The 24,534-nt window shown below is 36.9% G+C and overlaps 4 protein-coding genes and 1 long non-coding RNA gene across 8 annotated transcripts in view; 1 reads left to right on the top strand and 4 right to left on the bottom strand.

Moving 5' to 3' along the window:
• The window catches only part of LOC6031058, a 113,594-nt gene that overhangs the window by 82,440 nt on the left and 6,620 nt on the right, over window positions 1-24,534 (top strand). The gene's annotated exons all lie outside the window — the stretch shown is intronic.
• LOC6031056 (ficolin-1) lies at window positions 214-1,616 on the bottom strand. Its single transcript, XM_001841853.2, has 5 exons — window positions 1,467-1,616; window positions 1,313-1,405; window positions 868-1,255; window positions 545-807; window positions 214-483 (listed from the first exon to the last, which is right to left on the bottom strand). Exons 1-5 carry the CDS (start codon window positions 1,589-1,591, stop codon window positions 369-371), a joined length of 984 nt encoding a protein of 327 aa, XP_001841905.2. The 5' UTR covers window positions 1,592-1,616; the 3' UTR covers window positions 214-368.
• LOC6031055 (fibrinogen-like protein A) lies at window positions 12,302-13,612 on the bottom strand. Of its 2 annotated transcripts, XM_038262844.1 has the most exons (6): window positions 13,471-13,612; window positions 13,323-13,415; window positions 13,129-13,268; window positions 12,839-13,086; window positions 12,509-12,783; window positions 12,302-12,450 (listed from the first exon to the last, which is right to left on the bottom strand). In XM_038262844.1, exons 1-6 carry the CDS (start codon window positions 13,596-13,598, stop codon window positions 12,333-12,335), a joined length of 1,002 nt encoding a protein of 333 aa, XP_038118772.1. In that variant the 5' UTR covers window positions 13,599-13,612; the 3' UTR covers window positions 12,302-12,332. The 2 variants fall into 2 exon arrangements, with proteins under 2 accessions (XP_038118772.1, XP_038118771.1); XM_038262843.1 differs by having other exon boundaries at window positions 12,839-13,268.
• On the bottom strand, window positions 15,318-16,282 carry LOC119769635. Its single transcript, XR_005278455.1, has 4 exons — window positions 16,127-16,282; window positions 15,706-16,064; window positions 15,377-15,651; window positions 15,318-15,328 (listed from the first exon to the last, which is right to left on the bottom strand). It is a non-coding gene; the product is annotated as an uncharacterized LOC119769635 (long non-coding RNA).
• LOC6031054 (ficolin-1) lies at window positions 16,375-19,154 on the bottom strand. 3 transcript variants are annotated; one of them, XM_038262847.1, is made up of 5 exons: window positions 19,002-19,154; window positions 18,856-18,948; window positions 18,624-18,796; window positions 16,856-17,052; window positions 16,375-16,793 (listed from the first exon to the last, which is right to left on the bottom strand). In XM_038262847.1, exons 1-5 carry the CDS (start codon window positions 19,127-19,129, stop codon window positions 16,410-16,412), a joined length of 975 nt encoding a protein of 324 aa, XP_038118775.1. In that variant the 5' UTR covers window positions 19,130-19,154; the 3' UTR covers window positions 16,375-16,409. The 3 variants fall into 3 exon arrangements, with proteins under 3 accessions (XP_038118775.1, XP_038118774.1, XP_001841903.2); XM_038262846.1 differs by lacking the exons at window positions 18,624-18,796; window positions 18,856-18,948; window positions 19,002-19,154 and adding exons at window positions 17,298-17,390; window positions 17,444-17,606 and having other exon boundaries at window positions 16,856-17,237; XM_001841851.2 differs by lacking the exons at window positions 16,375-16,793; window positions 16,856-17,052 and adding an exon at window positions 17,943-18,363 and having other exon boundaries at window positions 18,427-18,796.

The following is a 24,534-nucleotide window of genomic DNA, read 5'->3' on the forward strand; positions in this document are numbered from 1 at the left end:
TGATTAAAATTGATCTGCGGTATAATTTTAATTAAATCGGATCTCGTTGCACGCAACCAAGCTGAATCGGGTAGAATTTTGAGGAAATGGAAAGCTTGAGCTTCAAACTAGGAGGAAATTGGGTAGAAAGATTTAGCAGGTGAACGAGAAAAAGCACGGCGAGGTGAGATTATATGATTATCTGAAGAACCAGAACAAGGCAGGTGTATGATGTTTTTTCTTATTTTGCTTCGAACTCGTTCTATATTTATGTAACGACTCAACACAAAGAGTTTATAGACTTAAAACAATAAGCAGAGAGATATGACTAATTAGGTCACCTTTTTTTTCTAGCTCAAAAAAACCTTGCTTAGATATAATAAATGCGATTATTTAATCATCATTCTTGAAATCTTTAAATTTTCATGTTTATTGGAAAACCCATGCCAATTCATTGATTTTGTATCGTCGGCTTTTATAGTTAAATATGGACCGTTCAAGTTGCTAAAAGAATAAAAAATATCTAAAAAAAACTTGAAAACAAAATTATTACCAAGCAACTTACCTGTAATAACACTTTTTAGAATTCCACCAAGCTCCAAAATATTTATCAACACATAGAGTAAAATCAACATCTCGAGTCGTAAAAGTACTTTCCTTATGAATCACCAAGGAATCATCCAATGTTCCATAAAGTCTTAGGACGTTTTTTAGTATATACTTTTCATTTTCGGAACCAACTTCAAAGTTATCGTATACGGCAAATTTAGAAATTCCTCCAAAGTCTTCCAAATAGACTAACAACATTCTTGGTTTTTGTGATGTTAGCTGGAAAATTAAAATCCAACGTTAAATATTTTTAATTTTAACCCATTAAAACCATCCTACCAGATGAATTTTCTCCAATCCCATCCAGAACTCCCCACTCAAATTGCCAAACCCCTCCTTGTAGTCGACCCAATTCCGGTAAAAATCAACCGACCCATCGAATCGATTCTGAATCACGATCCAGCCTCCACCCTGGAGCCGCTGTTCGCAGTACACTTGAAACGCAGTTGAATTTTCCACCGACAGCGAATACAGCCCGGACTGTTTCGTTTGCTCGTCCTCGCAAGAAGCTATTGTTTCCGATTTTTGAGACTGCACAGCTTTTCCTTTAATCAAAACTTCCACAAGTTTGCTATTGTCAGAGGGGTGCTTTTTTGGTCGCAGCTCAAAGATTGACTGCTTGATGGCGTCATGATTTGCAGTCATTTTTTGCTGCTCTAAAATGTCACTGAAAAAATGATTAAAAAAAATTTCGAAGTTCAAACACAATTTTGATCGTACAAACCTAGTTTGATCGAGAACATCTTGTTTGTTCCTATTTTGGTTGTATAAAATGGCTTCACTATGTTCTTTCATTTCCACTTGCATCTCCAAGAATCTAAAAAATAAATATGAGTAATATTAACGATTTGAAAATCTGTCCTTCTCATATAGCTTACTTGTACTCCAGAAAGTCCATCTTAGCCAAGAGTAGCTCGTATCCAAAGTCATCGGAACTGTTAGTCGGGAAGCCTTCAGCGCAAAAACTAGCTAATGAATGTAGCATAAAAAACCAACAGAACATTTTAACAAATTGCACACATCTGCTTCTTTAGACAAGCAACTCCTAACTGATGCAAAGGATGATTTAGTTGATGACTTTTATACCACTGTTAGTTGTGTCCTGCATTTTGCGGTAAACCACATAAAACTGTTTTTTTTTTTCTTCACGATAAGTACGTCATGCTAAGAGTTGTGCTAATTTTAAAAACTTTCAAACGAGATGGTTTTGCAATAACTTTAACATGGGTTCAAAAACATATTCCTCAAACTAGCAATTTTCCATGAAAACGAAAATCACTGAAAATGTTGAGGGGCTTCCCTTAAACCGAAGAAGGCATTTTGCATAATTTCTTGATCGATTTGGTGTCTTAAGCAAAATTGTAGGTTATTATGAGGACAATTCAAAAATAAAAGTTGAGTAATCAATAACTGATGAAAATTTAAAAACAAAATTATCAACATTGATCAACCAGTAATATTTTTTTAGAACTCCACCAAGCACCAACATATTCATCAAAACACAGTGAAAACTAAAATCTCGAGTCGAGACATTTCAGTAATAAAAGCTTCACTTAAAAAATACCCATTTTTTTGAATAACTTTTTTTCCACAAACCACAATTTGTGTAAAAGTTAGTTTTTTTTTTATAATGTTTTAATCGGGGGTTGTTTTACGTTACTATTTTCGCAAAAGTTATATTATTTGGTGCGATTTTGGCAGAAATACAATTCTTGAGTTTTTTTTTGAAAAGGTCCTATTAGCTATTGTCTTTCATATGTTTATAGGACCTTTTCAAAAAAAACTCTAGATTTTTTTAGTGATTTTGCGTTTGAATTTTCTTGGTACAAAAATGAATGGAACTTTAATGCGCACCTCTAGCTCGCATTTTTTTTTTTTTTTGGGAAAACAGATTGTAAAACATAAGTGGAAGAGGAATTTTAAAAATTATTTCAAAGTTAGAAAGGCAATATTCTAAGCACGCTAGTTAGTTTCGTAAACCTAAAGTTTGGTAAACCTTGCTTTGTGAACTTCAAATGTTAGATTAAAATGTCCATAAAGTGACTTTATTTTTTTCAAAAATTACCCTAAAACTAATCGAAAACCCGAATATGAGCTTTTTAGGTAAAAATCAAATATCAAAATGGATGGTGCGTAACTTTGCCCAGTATTATTCTATTTCGAAAAAAAAAACTGCAATTTTTTTTAAAATGAGTATAAAATGGATGGGAATTTTTTCATACATTTCCATCAATTTTTTTAAATGCTCAAAACCTTCACAAAACTAAGTACTTTTGATAAAAATACTAAAATTTAAAGATTTTACTATATGCGTATCAAATGATCGGATTTTTTTTTAGTATTTTCAAAAATGTGTGTTATAAATTTCGAAATGCATGAAAAAATCGCGATCATTTTATAATCATATTGCAATAACAATAATTTGTTAAATCATTGCACTTTCAAAATACAGAAAAAAAATACATATTTTTGTTAAAATTTTAATGTAATTATAATTGCAATTAATAGCTGACATCATGCCGATTCCAAAACATTATATTTTTTGGAAGTTTGGATGATTTTTCATTGATTATAGCCAATGTCTCAGTACAAAACCGGAGTATGACTGTATCAATTACTTCAAAATTTATAATGTTATAAATAAAGCAATTGATACTGTATGTTGTTTTCGTCAACTGTATTGCAGCTCAAACTGTCTATTTCGTTTCCGTTGTTAATATTTATTTCTAAACAAGCTTTTCCCGGCAAACTTCGTCCTGTCCTTTTTTTGGTTTGTTTCAAGTTAGCAGTAGATTGTCTATTTTTTTCTGTTATTCTATTTGTTCTGTTTCTCTGTTACTGTTCGGGTTTTATCCTTACCATAAGGATTTTTGAACATCTCGAGTATTTTTGTCCGACTGGATTTTTGTACGGATTTTTACCTCGAGTTTGCGTTTGTACGTCCCGCCCGTGTGGATCAATCGGACCGCGCTTTGGACTCACAATCCAGAGGTCACCGGTTCGAATCCCGCGGCGGGCGCTCTAAAATTCTTTGTGTAAATATGGGTATTCGGCGCCGTCGCTCCGTGCCATACTTTCATACACTTAGGAGCCCAGGGCGGCGAAGTCCTTGTAGATAAAAAGGAAGACACTAGTGGTTGGTACTAGCAATGGTGGCCGACAGCTATTAAGTCAACTTCGTTTGCGTTTGTACGGAATTTTGTGTTGACATTTATAACTTTTTTTCTTTTTTTTTTGGTTTTGCTAAGAACAATTTTTGATCTCATTGTGTTTGTTTTTTTTTTAGAATGTTTTGTCATTTGCTGAAATTTTCTCTTTTCTCTTTTTTTAAATTTAATTTTGCCTGTTAAAGTTTCGATGTACTGAAAATGCAAGACGTTATGATATCCAGTGAGTTGAGATTATTTTCTGGCTGATCGTAAGCTTGTGAAAACCGACAAATGTTCATGTTAATTTTACAAAGTTTTGAAAGTTGATATAGTTTTAGTTCAGCAAATTGCTCCTTTTTTAAAAGTGTTTTAATGCGTGCTAGATATTTGCGCTCTGATATCCAAGTTTATTGTTTTATTGTTTTTATTCCTAACTGTTTTCATTTTGAAGTCTCAATTTTCTAAGCCTAATTAAATAATTTCTCAACAGTGTACGGCGTTTTTTATTCCTTACTCATTCCAATATTTCTTTTAATTTCTCTCATCGTTCTTTTTGTTAAATTGAATTTATTTTTCTTTTTCTACTTTTTTTTTTTCTTCTTTAAAAGCAGCTTTGCATTTTCAATTCCTTTTCTTTGCATTTTTTCATTTTTCACTTTTTTCAATTCTGATTATTTACGAACCTGAAAGAGTTCAATCTAGTGCAAAATTTTTTTTTTTTGCTGTCTGCACTTTTGTGAGAAAAGTGGGCTAATTGTGAGTTTTATCTTTCTAACCTCAATGAGGTATGTATATTTAAATCAGTCGAAAATTAACATCTTTATTTGACCTCCTACACACAAAAAAATATGCGAATGTTACATCATTTTTGATGTAACACTTTTGCACGTCGTTAATCATTTAAATTTAAATGCGATTTGATGTAAATTTGCAACAAATTATACGTAAAAACATGATATTACGTGAGATTCAACCGTTTACGTCTAATCTCAAGTTTACATCAACTGAGGTTACATGTGATTCATTTTTCCGTGTCGAGTAAATTCACATATTATTTTCTGTGTAGGTTCACCTTAACGTATACATATCGACTCAGAATCTAATTCTGATCAAGTTTCGGTTTGTGTGGTCGGCTTTTTTTTTACTATAATTGCACTTGGCAAAACAGATGTTGTGATTGGATTCCACAAAGTTAAATGCTTCTAAACCAACTTTTACAATCATCCAAAGATTTATATCATTCACCTCAGTCAGCTTAAATTCTCTTCGAAACCACCTCTGGAAACCCCAAAAATCTCCGGTGGCCAGTAACCTTTTTTTTAAGCTGGTCATTTCCTGAAAATATGATTAATTTCTCGTCAAATGCACTTGAGTAGATCAAATTTTGTAAATTTTCAGCAAAGATGCAGCATTGAGATTTTTCGTGATGTTACTACGCACCCTTTTTATAAGTCTGCGTTGTAACGTTACGAAATGTTAAGCTTTAGAAAAAAAAAAGAAAATGTATTTGTTTATTTTTACCTTTTTTACTTTCTAAAAGCTTATTTGCATTTCAATCCTTTTTCTTCGTTTTTAAATGAATCTGTTATTTGTAATCCTTTACCTTTTTTCAATATTTCTATCCTGTTGACCTTTAATCACTTTTAGAAAACTATTTGATTCTTCTTTACCCCTTCCCGCCCAGATCAAAATCGGGTTTTTTTATGTTTTTCTACATTACTCATAATTGGATCGACCAATGGTTATAAGTTAACATCCAATATATACCAATGCAGGTTGAACCAGGTTGAAAAAATGCATGCTTGCAGAGAAAATTAATTTCGAAGACAAACATTAGTGGTGCTCTGGAGTAACCATGGGCGTTAGAGGGTTTAAAAGAACCTGAAATAGTTTTCGTTCTGCCGGCACTTTTGTGTTAAGTTAAAACTTTTTTTTTATCCTTCCTTCTTCCATAATTTTTTTGTCTTCTTCATTTTTTTCATTTTTGTTTATTTCTATTTTAATTTCCCGTCATGTTTTTTTCGAAACCTTATTTCCATTTCTATTTTTTCCTTTGTTTGTTCCAGACAATGTTTCCATTTCCTTATCATTTTTTTGTCGTATTCAGCCATTTTCTTCCTTATTTGCTTTGCATTTGTCCTGACTTATTTTTCTTATTTTTTCTTCTCAAACCTAAAATAAATGATAATCTTTTAATATTTTTACTTATTCGGCAATACTCACAACCATATCATAAAATTAAACTATGCGGCTTTTTATAAAACTTTTTTCCTTTTCACTCACTACATGAAACATTTACACCTTTTGACATTTTGTTTTTTTTTTTTTTCTTTGAACTAATCTTGACGCCTCCTATGATCATAATTTCTTTTTTTGAACCGTTTCTCGTACAATCGGCAGGAGTTCCGGAATCGGTTCCATAGTGGCCAAAGTGTCGATTGGTTAGCGTAAGAACCTTCCTTAGGCTTATACGAATCCAACGCAGCAAAGAGCGCTCCAATCCGAACTCCCGTGTTCAACTGATGCGCGTTCGAACAAAACCGTCGAAATCTATATATGTATTTGTTTATAGGACCTTATCAAAAAAAAAGTCAAGATATATAGAAGAAGATAGTGGATTTTAATTGACATCTGTTGAGTGATAGTCTTATCATTAAAGCTTACGTCACAAAGTCAAATAAATGCATTTTATTTTACTAACTGTATCTGATTCTCAGCTCCAATATATCAAATAGTTATTTAAAAAAATGCAAGCTGCGGAAAATTTCCTGTTGAAATTGTTGAACTAAACTAAAAAAAAATCTTAATTGATTTAAGAATGGAAATAATCCTGGAAAAAAAAATACGACTGATACTTTAACACTGTGACAATAGAAAAAAATTCAACTTTTTGAACAAATATCAATACAGAACAGAACAATTTGCAACAGCCTTAAAAAACTATTGTCTTAGCTATAAAGTTTCTTAATAGAGAAAAAAATATAAAATTTGGCTGGAATCACGTAGGAAAATTACAATTATATTGCCAAAAATCGACAACTTTCGCAACTTATTTTGACAGAATAAAATAATAAAACTTCAAGAAACTTGAATGTTAAAATGTTGTTCCATAAATCAAAAACAGACATTAAATCTAAATAAAAAATATTTACTTGGATTCTTAGAAATTATACCATTTTTTGGCAGAGACTTATTACTTCAAAATGAACCGGGAGTCATTAGTTTCAAATAAAAATCGTAGAATAATAAAACCAACGTAGATAAACGCATGTTTGGTGAGACGAATGTAAGCAAAAAAAATCATTGATGTCGTTTTTCTGGTCTTATTCTAACTGACGATATATCTGACAAATAAAAAAAAATAATGACTAGTAATATTCTTGTACTGATGATTAAAATACCCCAAGTTGATGGATTGTCCATCTTCAATAAATACTTTGCGCAAATTTATATCGAATATCAATTAAAAATCATGCACCATTCGAAATAATAACCATTATAAAGAGGGAGAAAAACATTCCGATGAAATCCCCAAAACCATTAACCATTCCAAACGCTTCTAATCAGTGGAACGAAGCCAAACTCTCACTCTCCGTTTCCATCGTGCACTTTCTGACCCAATTTCCGAACGAGCATGCAATTTCTTGCCGCTGTTTCTCTTCCTCCTCTCTTTCCAAATAGTAAACCCCAAACACACACTCAAACACACACACGTGTTGATGGTGGAAAATCCACAACCATTTCGGACCCACCTGAGAGCCAGCAGCAGCTCATCATCTCACTTCGCATATCTCACTCGGTTGATCTTCGGCTCGGAAGATCGCGCCGCGCGAGAAGCAAGAGAAAAGGCAAAACAAGACAAAAAAGGCACACGCTCACGAATGAGCGAGCTAATTGGAAACAATCATAATCTCATTTCCACGCGGTCGGCCCCACATCCCACGTTGGTGGAGTGAGAGACTGATCGCATAAATGGCCTAACGAGCAGGAGCCGAGCAAGCGAGCCGAGGGTGGGTGCTGAAATAATTCAAATTATTGTGATTATTATGTTATGCGAGAGAGGGGCAAGTTTATGTGCATTTGGCAGAAAAAATCAATTAGAAGAATTTTCTCTCATTTGAGACACTTTATCATACAGGAAAAAATCTCCAAACATCGTGGTAATGATCTTGAACTTGGTGGAAGCGAACTTAACTGCATTCGTTTTGCGCAAAACAAAACATGAAACAGTTGTGTCTGAATGGTGGAGTTTGCGAGGAGTGTGAATGGGGAGGGTGCGGTGAAGCTTGGACCGGTTTTGTTATCACCAATGATGTGTGCGAGCTGAGTGTTTTGTTTTACTTCCCATGGTTATTAGCGTGCTTTCTTATGCAATTGATATGGGCCATAAAAACTTGATCGTGAAATGAGTGCTAATATCTTTTTTGCAGTAGCGAGCGATTTTTTGCTTAAAGTGCCTAATGTGAATATCAATAAATGTGAACTGTTTCGATAACAGGTTTAGCTCCCAATAATGAGCCATTTATTTGTTTGTTTGTTTTCTGTGACCAAAGAAATTATTTTGCATCATTTGTTCGTCCATACAAGTTTTCATACAATTTTGACATATGTTTATACAGAAAGGTTATTTAAAAAAATCTATTTTTCAATTCGACTTATCATACAAACAACTGGATTGCGCAAAATAATGCTGGTACAAATTTTCTTTAAAGTTTTTGTCCTTTGGCTCTGGTCAATGTCAAAGGAAAACAAAATGAAAACAAAAAAATATCTTAATTTCAAATTTATAGTTCAACATTATAAATTTTGAAGCAGAAAGTACCACAAAATCCTCATACATTATTACAGTTATGGTGTTATCAATAATTCACGAAATATTTTTTGAATTTATGACAGCATTTTTTTTGTGGGGAGATGGGAAATTTCATAAACATATGTACGTGGGTGTACAGATTACTGAACATAAGATGATGAACTGTTTGATCAAGCGAACATGAGAATTATTCATTCATTCATTTATGAAAACAATTTTTATATCTTTTCCTATCTGTGATCTCATAATTCAAAATTAAAAAAAAGTAGGGATGCCCTACACAGAAAAAAAAATGATGGTAATATTCATCTGGAAATGGTGACAGATTTTGTGGCAAAATAAATGATAAATTTTACCCCAGAAAATGATGAATTTTCATCAGTTTTTTTATGAATATTCATCAGGTTCACATTTTTACACATTTTTTATGTAATATTACACAAATAAAATTCAACTTTTTTTTGTGTATTTGATAAACAAAATATCAAACGTTATACAGTGCAGACTCGATTATCCGAAGGCCTCTGAAAAATGTCACTTCGGATAATCAAATCACGAAAAAAAAATTGTGTTGTCTGTTTTGTTGATTATCGAGCTTTTCAGTATAACCCCTAAACCACGCTGATTTCAAAATTTAAAATCCAAGATGGCGGCCAATATGACGAAATACACAGAAAAAAAATGATGGCAATATTCATCAGGAAATGGTGACAGATTTTGTGTCAAAAAAATATGAAATATTACATCAGAAAATGATGAATTTTCATCAGTTTCTGGTGAATATTCAATTCAGGTTCACATTTTTAAGTTAATATTACTCCAAAAAGTTGTTATATTCAACCTACCAAATTTTCAACATTCCAAAATTCAACTTTTTTTTGCTGTGTATTGGAAAATGCTTTTTATTATTTAATAGGTAATCAACTTTTCCAATTTGACTAAAATGAGGACGCAGAACTCAAATTTGATGTTTGATACAAAAAATAAATAAAACAAAAAAAATCCTGATTCGATTATCCGATTTCCTATACAAACCTTCGGATAATCGAGTCTGGACTGTACAATGTATTTTATATAGTTTACATAACTTGAAGTTTATTTCAATGAAAATTTTAAATGTCAGCAATAGTTATTTTTTGCTTCCTTTTTTTATTGTTTAAAGGGGAAGAACTAAAACTTGAGATATAATTTGGCCTAACCCTTTGTCTAAATATAATTTTATGCCATCTTTTGGCAGTGCTGCCAATTTTTCGAAAAATTATCATAGTTTTAAAAAATGTGGAAAAAAGGAGAATAAATATTTTGACTTTATTTTTTAACGTAAAATTGCATTTGCAATAAAAAGGTATTTTACATAAAATTCAATATCGTGCACCATTTTCAAGTTGCATTTACTAAAAATTTATTATTCTTTGATAATGTGACTTTTTTACCTTTAAAATTTGTTTCAAAGATATTGAAGAATAAACTAATGATTGCTGAGGTACAGCCTCCAGCAAAAAAAATACGATGATTTCTTTTCATCACCAAAATAGCGATGAATATTTATGTTTTGATTTTCAATATAAAAAAAATCAAAGAACAGTTTAGACTGGATCATCCGAAGGTCTTGGAAAAAAATCCCTTCGGATATGGTCATTGCTAATTTTTTTTTTCAATCCTTTGTTTACCTCCACAGTCAAACTTTCCTCAATAAAACAAGAGGGAAAATAATGATTGCCAAAAATTTAAATTTTCATTGAAAAATCCAATAATTGATAATACTCTTACTTTTATAACTTTTTACAAATTAACAATAGGATTTTTTTTTCAAGAGAAAATGGGAAAGATTCATTTTACTTAAACTTCTGATTCTATGTAACCAAAAAGTTAAAAAAAAATGCATAAAGGTAATACAAATTTTAACAAAGAATTGTCTCAGTCTTGAAAGATAATAACATTGATGGCAGTTTAAAAAAGTCTATGGAATAATTGTATTAATTAAAAAAAAAATTGCTACTAGAAGTCGGTTGAAATCGACTAATAGATTATCAAAAAAACAATAATTTTATAACTAGGGTTATTGATGGTTTTAGGCGTAAATTTAAAAATTCTAAGCATGTTTCCAATATTTTTTTATGTTTCGAAGAAATCACACATATTGTTGATAATTGTGTATCTCAGAATAGCAACCATAAAAGTTCATGTTCAATTTAATTTAAAAAAAAAATTCAAAGTCATCAAAATCCTCAAGAATTCATCCCCTTTTCATCTTTCTTCTTCCCAATTCCAACTCTCCTGTCCAACCAGCACATTTTCACACGTGTCGTTTACCCTTACCCACCACTAACCTACCCCACAACGAGCAGAAGAGGCGGCAATTCCAATGTCAGGCGCGGTTCCAAGCGGCAGAAAAGTGAATGAACATTGCAACCCGACAACCTCACCGCTACTTACTGTCTTTCAATGGGCCGAAGAGACCATGCTGCTGTCATAAATTAGCATCGACAATCCGTACGGACATGCCAATTGGCAAGTGTCGGCACTAATTGAAGGGACTTGTAGTTGGAACCCTTTCAAGACTTACTTGAAAAAATGATACTTTTTGTTGTTGTTTTTAAATTTCGTATATTTTGAAAGCAACTGTTTAAATTTGTTATTTGTATTTTTGAATTAAAAAATGGAAATTAAAGGGTTGAAACTTTTGAAAAGGGAAGACAGCAAAAGCATGAAGAATTGATATTGAACCTTCCATTAATGTGCATAAGTCTGTCAAATGCACACACTGGTTTCTGCAATTGAGACGACTGTCAAGACTGCAACGATGAGAAGGAACATCAATGCGCTATTAGAGTGGCGTTGATGAGGGAATCATTTCGCGTTTTACTGTTATATGGACTTATCGGATTGATTGGAGTGGGGTTATTTCTTGAGAAGTCGTATGCCTGTAAAATTAGTTAAATTTCGGGTGATAAAAGAATAAAACTTGAATGGAGTGGTGGTGTCAAGGAAACATGATAATAAACTGCTGCATTTCTAACAACCTAATGTCTTGTTTTGCATAAGAAGGCATCATTTCTCTCATAAACCCAATTACCAAACTTCTCACAAAACAAGTGACAAACATTTTAAATTAACCCATTAATCTCTCAACCCAGCGAGAGAGAAAACTTTCGACATTGTTTACTTTTCGCCTTTTCAAAAATCTCCCAAAAAGAAGACAGGTTAGCAAACAGCTGAGCCCCTCGAGACGATTTGAATTTGAATTGAATGAACTGAACATCCATTGCTAACCCAGATTCGTCCACGAGTTTTCCCCTAAAAAAACCGTTTCCCTTTCTTTTCAACTGTGGTCTTCTTGGAACTATTCGTCTCAAGAAACAAAACGCCTCTGTGCCATAAACGAAGACATTTTCTGGGGCCAAAACCCGCCGAACCCGAACGAACGCAGGAGGAAAAAGTAAGCTCTTAATGATGACTGGTGCAATAAAAATATGAATGAAGGCGGGAAAACATGATAACCTTACTCCCCCTCCCCTACCCCGTTTTGTAATGCAACTTGCGGCCTTCGCGCTTCCGTAGCCTCTCCCAAAAGTGGGCCAAACGTTTCGAAATGATTTAATTATCTGCTTTTAGGTTTTGGACTTTGCAGAATAACAATCAGGGTAGCGGTTCTAGTTGTGAAAGTTTGGTGGGCCGGGGGCCAATTTTTACCCTTTTTTGTGATAAAAAAGGAGAACTTTTGTCGAATTTTTGAAGAACACTTTGTTTTATTATGGATTTATTGACAATGTTTAATTATCTTATTCCGTGCATCTAATCATCATTTTTGAGATTTTTAATCCTTGATACTTATTAGAAAATGCATACCAATACATTGAGGCTCGCTTTTCTTCATTTGTGTGAGGTCCATTCAGGTTGCTAAAATTACATCAGTATTAATAAAGCATAACACTGAATACTCAAAATTGACAGATACCTATGGCTGCAATAGTCATACCACCAAGCACCCCGGCGTTCAGAAGCACAACTTAGAGATGAGTCTTCGTCATTGTCGACATCAAAAGTGCTAAATTTCTTTCCATTCTGTTCAAGCAAAGAGTCATTCAGGTTTCCACGTTCACCACTTATTACATTCAAAGTGTAGTGTTCTCTTTCAGTACCAATCGAGAAGTCCGAGTAAATAGCATATTTTTCATGGCCATTGAAGTCTTCCACGTAAATCAATAGTTCCATAGTTTTAAATGAAGTTAGCTGCATAAAAATGTTTTTAAAAAATAAACAAATACTATTAGAAAATCGGTCCTACCTTGTGGATCTTATCTAGCCCAAGCCAAAACTCTCCGTCAAGGCTGCCAAAACCATTCTTATACTCGGTCCAATTCCTGTAAAAATCAACTGATCCGTCGAACCGATTTTGGATCACTATCCACCCACCGTCGTGCATGTCTTGCTCGCAATAAACTTCAAACTCAGTTGCGTCTGCCAGGGATAGCAAATATTTTCCTGACTTTTTGAACGTCCCTGACTCACACGATTTGATTGAAAGGATCGCTGGTATTGTCATTACATGCTCTGGTGGTGCCACTACATACTCTGGTGTTGTCACTACATGCTTCTTGTACAAAAATTCAATAAATTCACTGTTATCGGAAGGGTGCTTTCTCGGTCGTAAATCGAAAATGGACTTTTTCAGTGCTTCATGATCAGCGAACACTTTTTGCTGCACCAAAATGTCACTGGATAAAATATAATTTGCAATTTAATTGTTAAATAAGGAAACATCAAATTACCTTGTTTGCTCGAGCACAGCGCGTTCACTTTTCTCCTGCTTCAGTAACACAGACTCAATTTGTTCCTTAATCTCCACTTGCAATTCTAGAAATCTGCAAATCGTTACAATTAAAGACATGCCACAAAAAATAATCATTGCTTACGCACTTGTATTCTAAATAGTCCATCTTTGTCAGCAAAAGCTCGTAACCCAATCCATTTGAGTCGTTCGATGGGGCAGCATCAGCAACAAGCAAACCAATTTTAAGGATGAAAATTAACCAATATTGAATCATTTTGCAGCAACGAAAGTTAACAACTGCAGCGAACAAGATGTTCAAAGACACTATGTTTATTATTCAAATTTCCTTCTATAATATACGCATGTAAAGAAGAACGTTTCAAAATGGGTCGGAACCATTACTATTTTTGCGCGGAATCAAAGAAAAGTATCTTGCTTGAGTGTTTTGCTGGTACAAATTATGTTTTTATTAAAAATAAAATGTTGATTTCAGTGTCATGCAGTTTCTTTATTTGATCATCATTTTCGATGCACTTAACCCCTGATAGTTGCTATTCAATGCGAGCCAACTCATTGTTTCCGGATGTGCTTCATTTTTGTACAATCCATTCAAATTACTGCAAGATAAGTAGCTTAGTGCCTATTAAATCAGCATAATTTACGAAGTTCTCATACCTGTTGTGGCACTGATTGTACCACCAAGCTCCATGGTACATTCCAGCACAGTTTCCCGGACCATACGCATCGTTGTCGGAATCGTACGTGGTAAACTTGCGTCCTTTGTGCTGAGTCAAAGAATCCCCCATGTTGCCACTTTGGTAGACAAGTGACGATTTTAGGTCGAATTTCTCATCCTCACTACCGACTGCAAACGCTCCGTACTTTGAGTGGTAGACATTTCCAGCGAAATCCACAACTTGAATCAGCAGCTCACGAACTTTTGTTTTGGTCAACTGTAACAACCAACATAATATAAAAATAAAATTCTATCCTAAAAATCAAATTACAAACCACATGAATCTTATCGAGCCCTAGCCAGAACTCGCCGTTTAGATCACCGAACCCATTTTTGTACTCGGTCCAATTTCTGAAGAAATCAACCGACCCATTGAATCGATTCTGGATTACAACCCAGCCTCCAGCTTGCAGATTTTGTTCACAATAGACATCGAACTCGTTGGCTTGATCTACGGACATGAGGTATATTCCTGACTTCAGGGATGGTTCACAGGATGTAATCGTCGATCGGATTGGGGACGTTTTGTTACCAATCAAACAATCTAGAATTTTGCTGTTATCTGAGGGATGCTTTCTTGGGCGTATTTCGAATATTGATTGCTTGAGTTGTTCGTAATTTGCAGCCATTCTTTGGTGCTCAAGGATATCACTGCAATATAAATGTAATAATTTTTTTTCTACAAAACCAAATTAGTAATAAAAACCTGTTTTGCTCAATCAAAACCCGTTTGTTGGATTCCAACTTATGCAAGATTGTTTCACTTTGTTCCTTCATTTCCACTTGCAGTTCCATAAACCTTCAATACAAAACATGATTCGTTACTTACTGATTAATATTTTTTAAGAAAACATACTTATACTCCAAATAGTCCATCTTAGCCATCAACATTTCGGTGCCAAATCCATCGTTGGTATGGTTTGTCGGCAAACTATTACAAATCTCCGAACACAGTAGCAACAAAATTACCTTGTACATTTTATCAAAACTACTTCAGGCGACTGACGAAAATGAAATGTCCAACTGCCACTTCTGTACCAAGTGTTGTTTAAATGATTATATTTCTTTTAGAAGTAAACATTGAAAAAGTATTAGATTATTCTCTTAAATCGTGAAAGCAAGATCAATTTATTGATAAACTTAAAAATTACAAAACATCTCATTGGATCATCATCTTGGAGATTTTTAAACCTTGAAAATTGCTTGCAAACCCGTACCAGCACATTGTTGTAGTATCAATCACGTTTTTGTACATTCCATTTAGGTTGCTGAAATAAAAATCTTAGAACAAACACCTAATCTTCACACGTCCTCACCTTGTGTAACATCCCGGCGTGTACCACCAGGCACCGTGGAACCAAGAAGCGCAATTTTTCGAGTTTTTATCATTGTCGACGTCTTTTGTGGTAAACTTGTTTCCCCTGTGATTAACAAACGAGTCCACCAAGGTTCCACTGTGCCCACCTACGGTGCTCAAAACGTACTGCTCACTTTCACTGCCGATGGCAAATTCACTATAGAGGGCAAACTTTTTATTGCCGGAAAAGTCTTCCAAATGAACCAGAAGTTTTCGCGCTTTGTGAGAGGTTAACTTAAAAATTACAAATTTAAAATACGATTGAAATAATAAAAATATATGTTTTACCAAATTAATCTTATCAAGTCCCAGCCAAAATTCACCATCCAACCGCCTAAAAGCCTTCCTTGTAGTCCGACCAGTTCCTGTAGAAATCCACCGATCCGTCGAATCGATTCTGAATCACGATCCAACCCCCTCCCTGCAGAGTCTGCTCACAGTAAACCTCAAATGCAGGCATATCCGGAACCGCTAGCCAATATTGGCCGGAAACTTTCGATGGCTCAAGTTCACACGACGTTATCGAAGGAACCTCCTTCACCTCGTTCTTCTCTGGAGAAGCACTTTGAGGACATTGAATGTTGCTATTTTGATGTGGTGAGTTTGCCAGCAGTTCCCTTTTCACTTCATTTAAAAGCTCCACGAATCTTGATGTAATGGCGAGATGATAATCATTTTAAAACAAAATTAGAAATAGGTATTGAATCACCTGTTTTCCAAGTGATCAATTTTAGCTATCAGTAATTCGTAGCCAAAACCATCGGAATCATTTTTTACAATTGTTTCAGATAGACAACTCTTTAACAACACCACCAAAAGACACTGAAATAACATTTCTTCAACTTTGAGATTGCTTCACTAGCATGAAGTTTTTTTTGACTTATGGAGCTGGTAATGCTCCGTTCTTTATAAGTAGAAAGGGGAATTATTGTTCTCTGTAATGACTAAACAGAAAAGTATCACATTCCATCTCTTTATTCAGCACGAAATTCTCACTTTAACATTATTTTGGACACCTTCAAACCTTGGTAATTTGTTTGGAACGAATGCCAGCACATTGAAATAGAGTTAACTTCATTCATATATTTACCATTCAAATTACTGGAATGACAGGCTGTATACCACCAGCCTCCAAAATAATTATTTGCACAATTTGCTGAGCTATGAGAATCATTATCTAAATCCTTAGTGGTGAACTTCATGCCCTTATGTTGAACTAGGGAGTCACTTAATGTTCCACTGTGTCCTTCCAACGTCTTGAAAATGTACTTTTCATTTTCATTTCCAATGGCAAATGAGCTGTACTTTGCGTACTTAACATTCCCGGAAAAGTCCTCAACGTGCACCAACAGTTCACGTGGTTTAGATTTGGTCAACTGCAATAATCCAAAAACAATATTAATATTAATTCTTTGAACATTTATAACTATCACCATACCGCATGAATTCGATCCAACCCCAACCAAAATTCACCATCAATACTACCGAATCCATTCTTATAATCCTTCCAATCCCTATAGAATTCAACCGATCCATTGAATCGATTCTGAATCACAATCCATCCTCCTCCGTAAAACTGCTGCTCGCAGTACACGTCGAAAGGATCCACCCCAGCAACGTCCATCCTGTACCGACCAGATCGCTTAGACTGCTCGTCCTTACAGGAAGTTATCTTGGTCGGAACCACTCGATCGCGATTTGTGGACATCCCCTCTGTCATCAAACTGTTGTTTGAGGGATGCTTCCGGGGTCGCAGCTCAAAGATTGTCTGCTTGAAGGCTTCGTGGCTCGCGAAGAATTTCTGCTGCTCTAGGATTTGTCTACAGAAGGTCATATAATTAATATGAATTAGTGAGTAAATGCATTCAAATCGATTATACCTTGATTGCTCCCACAAATCTTGCTTGTTCTTCTCTTGATTGGATAGCAACTGTTCACCCTGTTCCTTTACTTCCACTTGGAGTTCTAAAAATCTATAAATGTGTTATTTCATACAGAATCACTGTTGAAGAAATGTGATACCAACTTATACTCCATGTAATCCAACTTTGCCAACAGTAATTCATAACCAAATCCATTGGTACCATTTGTTGGAACAGTTCCAGCAAAAATGCTTCCAACAAAAATTGTAATAATAAAACTGTGAAGCATGATTTCAAAGCCTAGACACACTTCTAACGTCACCCAAGTTGAATCTCAGACTGGAAAAGAACCACTGTTGAAGTTCTTTAAATGCAAAGCACATTACTTTTGCTTATGAGAAACAAGTATCGGTGTTTATAAAATTGAGAGCCAAGTAAAATAAAATTCGTTTTCATTAGCAAATATTTCTAAAATTTAACTCATTTTTAAAAATTATTTAAAGAGGGGATAACTTGATAACAATGCAAAAAAAAATAGTTAAATTTCGATTAGATTAAGACAGCAGCAAAAACTGGTTTTAGGGAATATTAAAAATGATATTTATTATTCAATAATTTAAAAAAAAAATAAAGATGTCCTTTTTGAAAAAATATAGTAAGGTATTACTTTTTATTTCATCGCTTTATTCGTAGCACTTTATCACTTTATCATCATTTTGGAAACTTTCAAACCTTGGTAATTACTTTGGAAGGATTGCCAGCACATCGTAATGGAATTAATTTCGTTTTTGTACTTTCCATTCAAATTACTGGCATGACACGCCACATACCACCAGCCTCCAAAATGACCATTTGCACAATTACCTGAGCTATGAGAATCATTATCCGAGTCCTTAGTACTGAACTTCGAGCCTTTGTGATGACTCAAAGAATCACCTAAGGTGCCACTGTGACCATCCAACATCTTGAAAATGTACTTTTCAACCTCACTTCCAATGGCAAATGAGCTGTACCAGGCGTATTTCACGTTTCCGGAAAAGTCTTCAAGATGCACCAACAGTTCACGTGGTTGAGATTTGGTCAACTGCAATAATCCAAAAACCAAAGTAATTTAAATTCTATGAACCTATTCTAACCGTCGCCATACCGCATGAATTTGCTCCAAACCCAACCAAAATTCACCATCAACACTACCGAATCCATTCTTATAATCCTTCCAATCCCTATAGAAATCCACCGATCCATTGAATCGATTCTGAATCACAATCCATCCTCCTCCGTAAAACTGCTGCTCGCAGTACACATCAAAGGGATCAACCCCAGGAACGTCCATCCTGTACCGACCAGATCGCTTAGACTGCTCGTCCTTACAGGAAGTTATCTTAGTCGGAACCACTGTGGATATCCTCTCTGTCATCAAACTGTTGTTTGAGGGATGCTTCCGGGGTCGCAGCTCAAAGATTGTCTGCTTGAAGGCTTCGTGGCTCGCGAAGAATTTCTGCTGCTCTAGGATTTGTCTAAAAAAGGTCGTATAATTATGTTATTTAGTGAGTAAAAGTTTTGAAATCGATTTTACCTTGATTGTTCCCACAAATCTTGCTTGTTCTTCTCTTGATTGGATAGCAACTGTTCACCTTGTTCCTTCACCTCCACTTGGAGTTCTAAAAATCTAAAAAAGTGTTATTTCTTACAGAATCACTGTTTAAGGAATGTGATACCAACTTGTACTCCATGTAATCCAACTTAGCCAACAGTAGTTCGTAACCAAATCCATTGGTACCGTTTGCTGGAACAGTTTCAGCCAAAAGGCTTCCAACCAAAAATAGAATGCAAGAAATTTCAAGCATCATTTCAAAGCTCACTTCCAACCTCAACAGCGATTGTTTGCAGACTGGTTAAAAAAACACCACATGTGAACTTATTTAAATGTCAAACTGTAATCATTACTTTTGCTGAAAGAACGAAACAAGTATCGAGATGGAACTGTCTGACTCCGATCTTAAAAAAAAGTATAGATTGACGTGATAATTTATTTAAAAAAAAATGCATGATAAATGGTATTTTTTATTTTTTTTTTTCTTTATTGGGATGTCCAACTAAATTCAAAAGAATTACAAATTCCTTGTTGAAAAAAAGTTCACTTTATCATCATTTTTGAAATCTTCAACCCTTGAAAATTGTTTGAGAATGATTGCCAATTCATAGTATCAGAACTGTCTACAATTTTGTACAAACCATTTAAATTGCTAAAAAGAAATTAAAACTCACCTCCGTGTAAGCACGAGAGCAAGCAGCAGTCAAGTGCTCAGTGCTCCATCGTTTTTTCGATTTTTTTCGCCGTAATTTACCGTGATTAACCGCCAGTTTGCTCCTGCAGCATGCCAAAGGCCGGCCGTGGCCGTGGCAGTTCGAGTGCGGCCTCGAAAAACCCTCGAAGTTCGTCTACCGGCCGCGTGCAAAAAGGTAAACAAACCAACGCCGTGTCGACCGCCATCGCGCAGGGGAGCGTGAGCGCAGAAGGCATCGACAAAAAGTTACTACATCCCGGATATGTTCCGAGATCACCAGTGCGAACCCGTTCAGGTACTTCCGGTGCCACGACCAACACGTCAACATCCGCCAACATTCCCATCAGGAACGAGATCCAGATGCTGAGCGACGACGAAGAAAACAACAACAACACCGACGGTAGCAGCACTACCGACGACGACGACGACGACGACGATGGTCGTGCACGGAAAAAAGTGCCGACGCCAAAAACGAACAATTCTCCAAAGGAACGTAGGCCACCTCCAATTTTTGTTTTGGACACGTTGGTGGACGATATTGACGAGTTGCTGGAAGGCCTCGGATATTGTCTGAAAATTGGTATGTCGGCAGTGCAAGTGATCACACTGAATAAAAAGAATTTCGACCTGGTGTTTGAAGAATTGAAGCATAGCAAGTTCAACTTTTACACATTCAACCCCGAGAAGCCACTTGTTAAGGTCGTCTTACATTGTTACCAAGACCGTCCAGTTTCCGACCTGACCTTTCGGACGCCGGAATAAAACCGCGGGAGATAAAAGTGCTCTCGCGCAAGACAACGGTAACAGGTACTCACACACTGTACCTGTTGTACTTCGACCGCGGCACCGTCAAGATCCAAGACCTGCGGCGGACTAAGACGTTGGACGGTTTTTGGGTAAACAGCTTACGGTTCCAGCGGAAAACTCAGCGTTCCCTCCTGGTTGGGGGCGTTCGTTCGCCAGCGTGGTCGCTGCCGGTGCGGCAGTACGGCCCAGCAAGAAGTTACCGGGGAAGATCTCTTCATCCTGCCGGAGTTCTTTGCTCTCGCGGGGGAGATGATGACGCGGTTTCGGAGCTGCCGGAACGAGGTGGAAAAATTCCTGGCCCTTGGGGAACTGATGATCAAACACATCTACAAAAGATAAATATTCTGTGATCTGTCTTTCTGTGATATAAGCTTTCTCTTCCTCTATCCCCTTTCTTTTGCAATTTCTGTAAGTTTTTTTTTTATTTTGTTCTTACTCGTGCTAGTGCCTTAGTTAAAGAAATAATTGTTCCAAAAAGGATTATGATGCAACACACAGCTGAAAGGAACTCCAAAACTCTGTTATGCACTTAAAAATAACTCATTGTATCTTGATTATTCACCAATAAAACCGAATTGAAATTGAAAAACATGTTCTAAAACTTTGTTTAGCATTGTCATGGCCTACTTTTTTGAATTTTGTTTTCAAAAAACTCATCACAGCAGGCTATGGAATTTCTAACTTTTTTACAGTTAAGAGATAGAGCTTTGGCGTCTTTGGCGAGGGGGACGTCACTCCGCGATAACACACTAAAACGCTCAAAAACGAGCTCGAAAAGCATCAACGCTACTCATCGTGCCGAGTTTTCACATAACGCCACTTTAAAGCAAGTTATCGCAAGTTAACGCGCGTTAAAGCGAGTTAAAGCGACCAGCTCCTGCTCGACTTTTGAACCAGGAAAATCTATCTTGCAACCTTGCCGTCGAGCAGTTTTTTGTTTTGTTTGGCAACTCGGTATTTGTTTTTGTTTTTTCAAGCAGGAGGAGGAAAGTTTTCTGGCAATATTTTTTTAGTAGTGCGATTAACAGATTTTAATTGTGATTTTTATTTTTTTAGGCTCATAATCGAGGCGCTTGGCTGTAGTTAAGCCTAGACTGGGTTAATTACAGTAACTATCTCCTGCTTTTGCCCTGATTGTGACCGTCTCCCAGCCAATCGTGAAACGTTTGCCAAGCAATTGACAAGTTGCGCAAGTGCACGGGAGTGAACGCAATATTCACGAAGGCAATGAAGCACCGGTCGCGAGGACCCCGAAGGATCAACGTGGAGGAAGTGGACTTGCCGGCATTGTTATTTTAGTGCGGCTCACCGGTGAAACGTACGCCCAGTGCGACCCAACCGTGTCCGTATTTGTCGGGTGTCGGTCCGGATTCCAGGCGTCGTCTCTCATGCTCGAAAAGTAAGCCGCAGGCCGCAGTACGGAAGCAGAAAGTCGTGGTTAAGGAGGAAGCGGAACTTGGCACCTGGTGGTGTCGGTGCACGATGTCATCTTCAATTTGGACCACGATTTGGAGATTCAACGCCAGCTGTGTGGAATTCCACCGCAGGATTGCAAAGAGCGGATTATAAAGGACGCCGTGGCAGGTTCAGTAAATTAAAAAAAAAAACAATCTGGAATAAATCGAGTTGCTAGTCGAGTTGTATAAAGCAAAATTCAATTAGTGTTTTTATTACAATTAAACAGAACATCCGGACCGTCGAATTGGCGGTGAAGTTGAAAGTTGGCTAAAAGCGTGGATTGTATCCGACTTGAATCGAGATGATCCGGTGACAGAAGGAGAGGGAGAAGGGACGACTACTGGACGAGTTTTAGATACTTTATTGACATAAAATGTAAAGCCGCTTTAAAATAAATAAAATATAATTTTGAAGACAAAAATCGAACCGCAGCTTCCGTATACTCCGTAAGCAGCCATTACGTCGGGCAGCTCGATGCAGACGCTTCCTCCACAGGCCCATGACGAGCCACATAAACATGTGAATACCGTTTTCTGCTAGAAGTTGATGGTGATTAGTTGCGTGAAACTCTGTTGTACAACTCAGAGCTCAATTCTTACCCAAAATGTAAGTACCAACTCCATCATCTTATCTGCCGTGCACCGGATAGCCGCGGGTACATTTGAGACGTCAACGTTGACGTCGTGCACCGGCGTCAACCACGGGTAAAAGTCCGGAACCAATGTCAGCACCTGCGCTGCACAAAGTAGATCACGTAAGATCGGTCGTGCAGAGTGGGGTCCTTATTCCCCTCGAAAAGACGTCGTTCTCAGCAGACACTAAATGTACAGCGGTAGCAATTTCACGCAATTCGGCAAGACGAGCTGGTCGGCTGACGTAGACGATGCCCAGTTCTTCCGGTAGCAGGCCAGAATCTGGGCCGCCCTCACGATCAGGCTGTCCTTGATTGCCTACGGCTTGTTATCCTGCAGCTTGAACAGGCCCTGCTTGGTGAAGAACAGATTGGTAGTATCCAGGTCCCAACTGCGGAAAGATCCGCCAACTGGTTGCACGTCTTCAGGCTCAGATTAAGCACGCCCAGCTGGCACTGGCCCGAGCAGGATGTGAACAGCAGGGCATGAACATTTCCTGTCGGAGGAGAAGGTTAGGTTCTGTGTAAGCTTTTAGAAGTTAACCTTTACCTGGACATCTCCGACGACCACCATCTGGGGCTGTAAGTGATGAAGCTTCATGGACCTTAATCGAGGCACGCTCCTGTCCCTCATCCACGGTCAAGTGACGAATGTGGTTCTTGAACTCCGCGCACAGCAAATGAACCAGCCCGGACTTGACCTTATTGTACGACACGTCAATCACGGCGGGGTGTTATTCTGGCAGTAGTCCTTGGTGATCACAAAGTCGTAGGTTCCGGGCACTGGAACAACGTCCGCCGTCGATGAACTGGATTCACGGACACATGTAGGCCGTGCATCGAATCGGTCCCAACTCGCCAATCGGAAGATCGGATGGACCAGTTCCTTCTCGGCGGCACGGACAAATGGTGAAACGATCAACTCGAACAGAACGGTACTCTGCTTTATCATGTCCGTGTTGACCGGGAAGTGGGACATCGACGAACGCATGAAACACTGTCCAGAGGATCCCTGGTTCTGGTCCTGGGTGATAAACTTGGTGGTGACCAAAGGCGCACTAGTCCGGCCGCGTTCCTCGCAGACCCTCCACCGTACGACCGCTGATTCTTGCTTATTTCCTGGATCGAATAGGGCATGCTGTCCGGATCAAGACGATTCTGGACCGGAGGTGCAAGTGCAGGTGGATAGTACGGAACGGTGAAACCGGTTCCATTTCTGGGCTCAAATATGGTCCATCAACGATTACAGCAGCCAGTCGGAATTCTTCAACCGGTCGACTATCAAAACAAACTGCTCGAATGATTTGACAACGAGAACTGTCATTCGCTCGTGACAGTTCTCGCTGTCAAAAAATTCGAGCAGTCTGATGTGTGAACGCATAAAAACGTAAGCCAAAAAGCAAGTTAAAGCGGAAAGGTGAAAGTGAACGCTGCAAAGGTTTGAAAAGGAAGCTTTATCGCTCGGCTAGCGCGGAAGTGACGCACCCCTCGGTCTTTGGCAAAGTTACAGGGCAAAACAAAATTTTCAAAAACTTTGTCGAAGACGCAAAAGCTCTACCTTTGCGTTGAATACCAGTTTTGAGACCTTTTTTACAAACCCCCACCAAAAAACAGTTTTTTTGTCAGAAACTATGTTAAATGTTGATTTTAGACGATTACAACGAGTTGTCAGTAATATCAAAATAAACAACTTTGTAGAAGACACCAATGTGGTAGGAGCTATATCTGATGAGTTATAGCAAGAAATTGTGCTGATTTGGCTAGTTTTCGAGCTCGGTGTACAAAGCTTCGGGAAATTTTGGGCAAAATCCATACAAATGTCGAGTTAATCATTCGTCCGAAGGTTTACGGTCACAGTTTTTGGAGCATTTTAATTTATTACATGTAATTTTTCTTTGTTTCACACAACCAAACTTTTCTCAGTAAAAAAGCTGTTTCTCGCCAATGATTAACTTTACTTTGAGTTTTTCAGCGGTTTTTATGAAAAAAAGGTCCGGGGAACATGATGGGAAAATGGAAAATTGGTCAAAACTACATTTTAAAACAAAAAGTGTAAAAAGGTAATATTGAG

This window comes from Culex quinquefasciatus, chromosome 3 (genome assembly GCF_015732765.1).
Source record: "Culex quinquefasciatus strain JHB chromosome 3, VPISU_Cqui_1.0_pri_paternal, whole genome shotgun sequence".
Classification (NCBI taxonomy): Eukaryota; Metazoa; Arthropoda; class Insecta; order Diptera; family Culicidae; genus Culex; species Culex quinquefasciatus.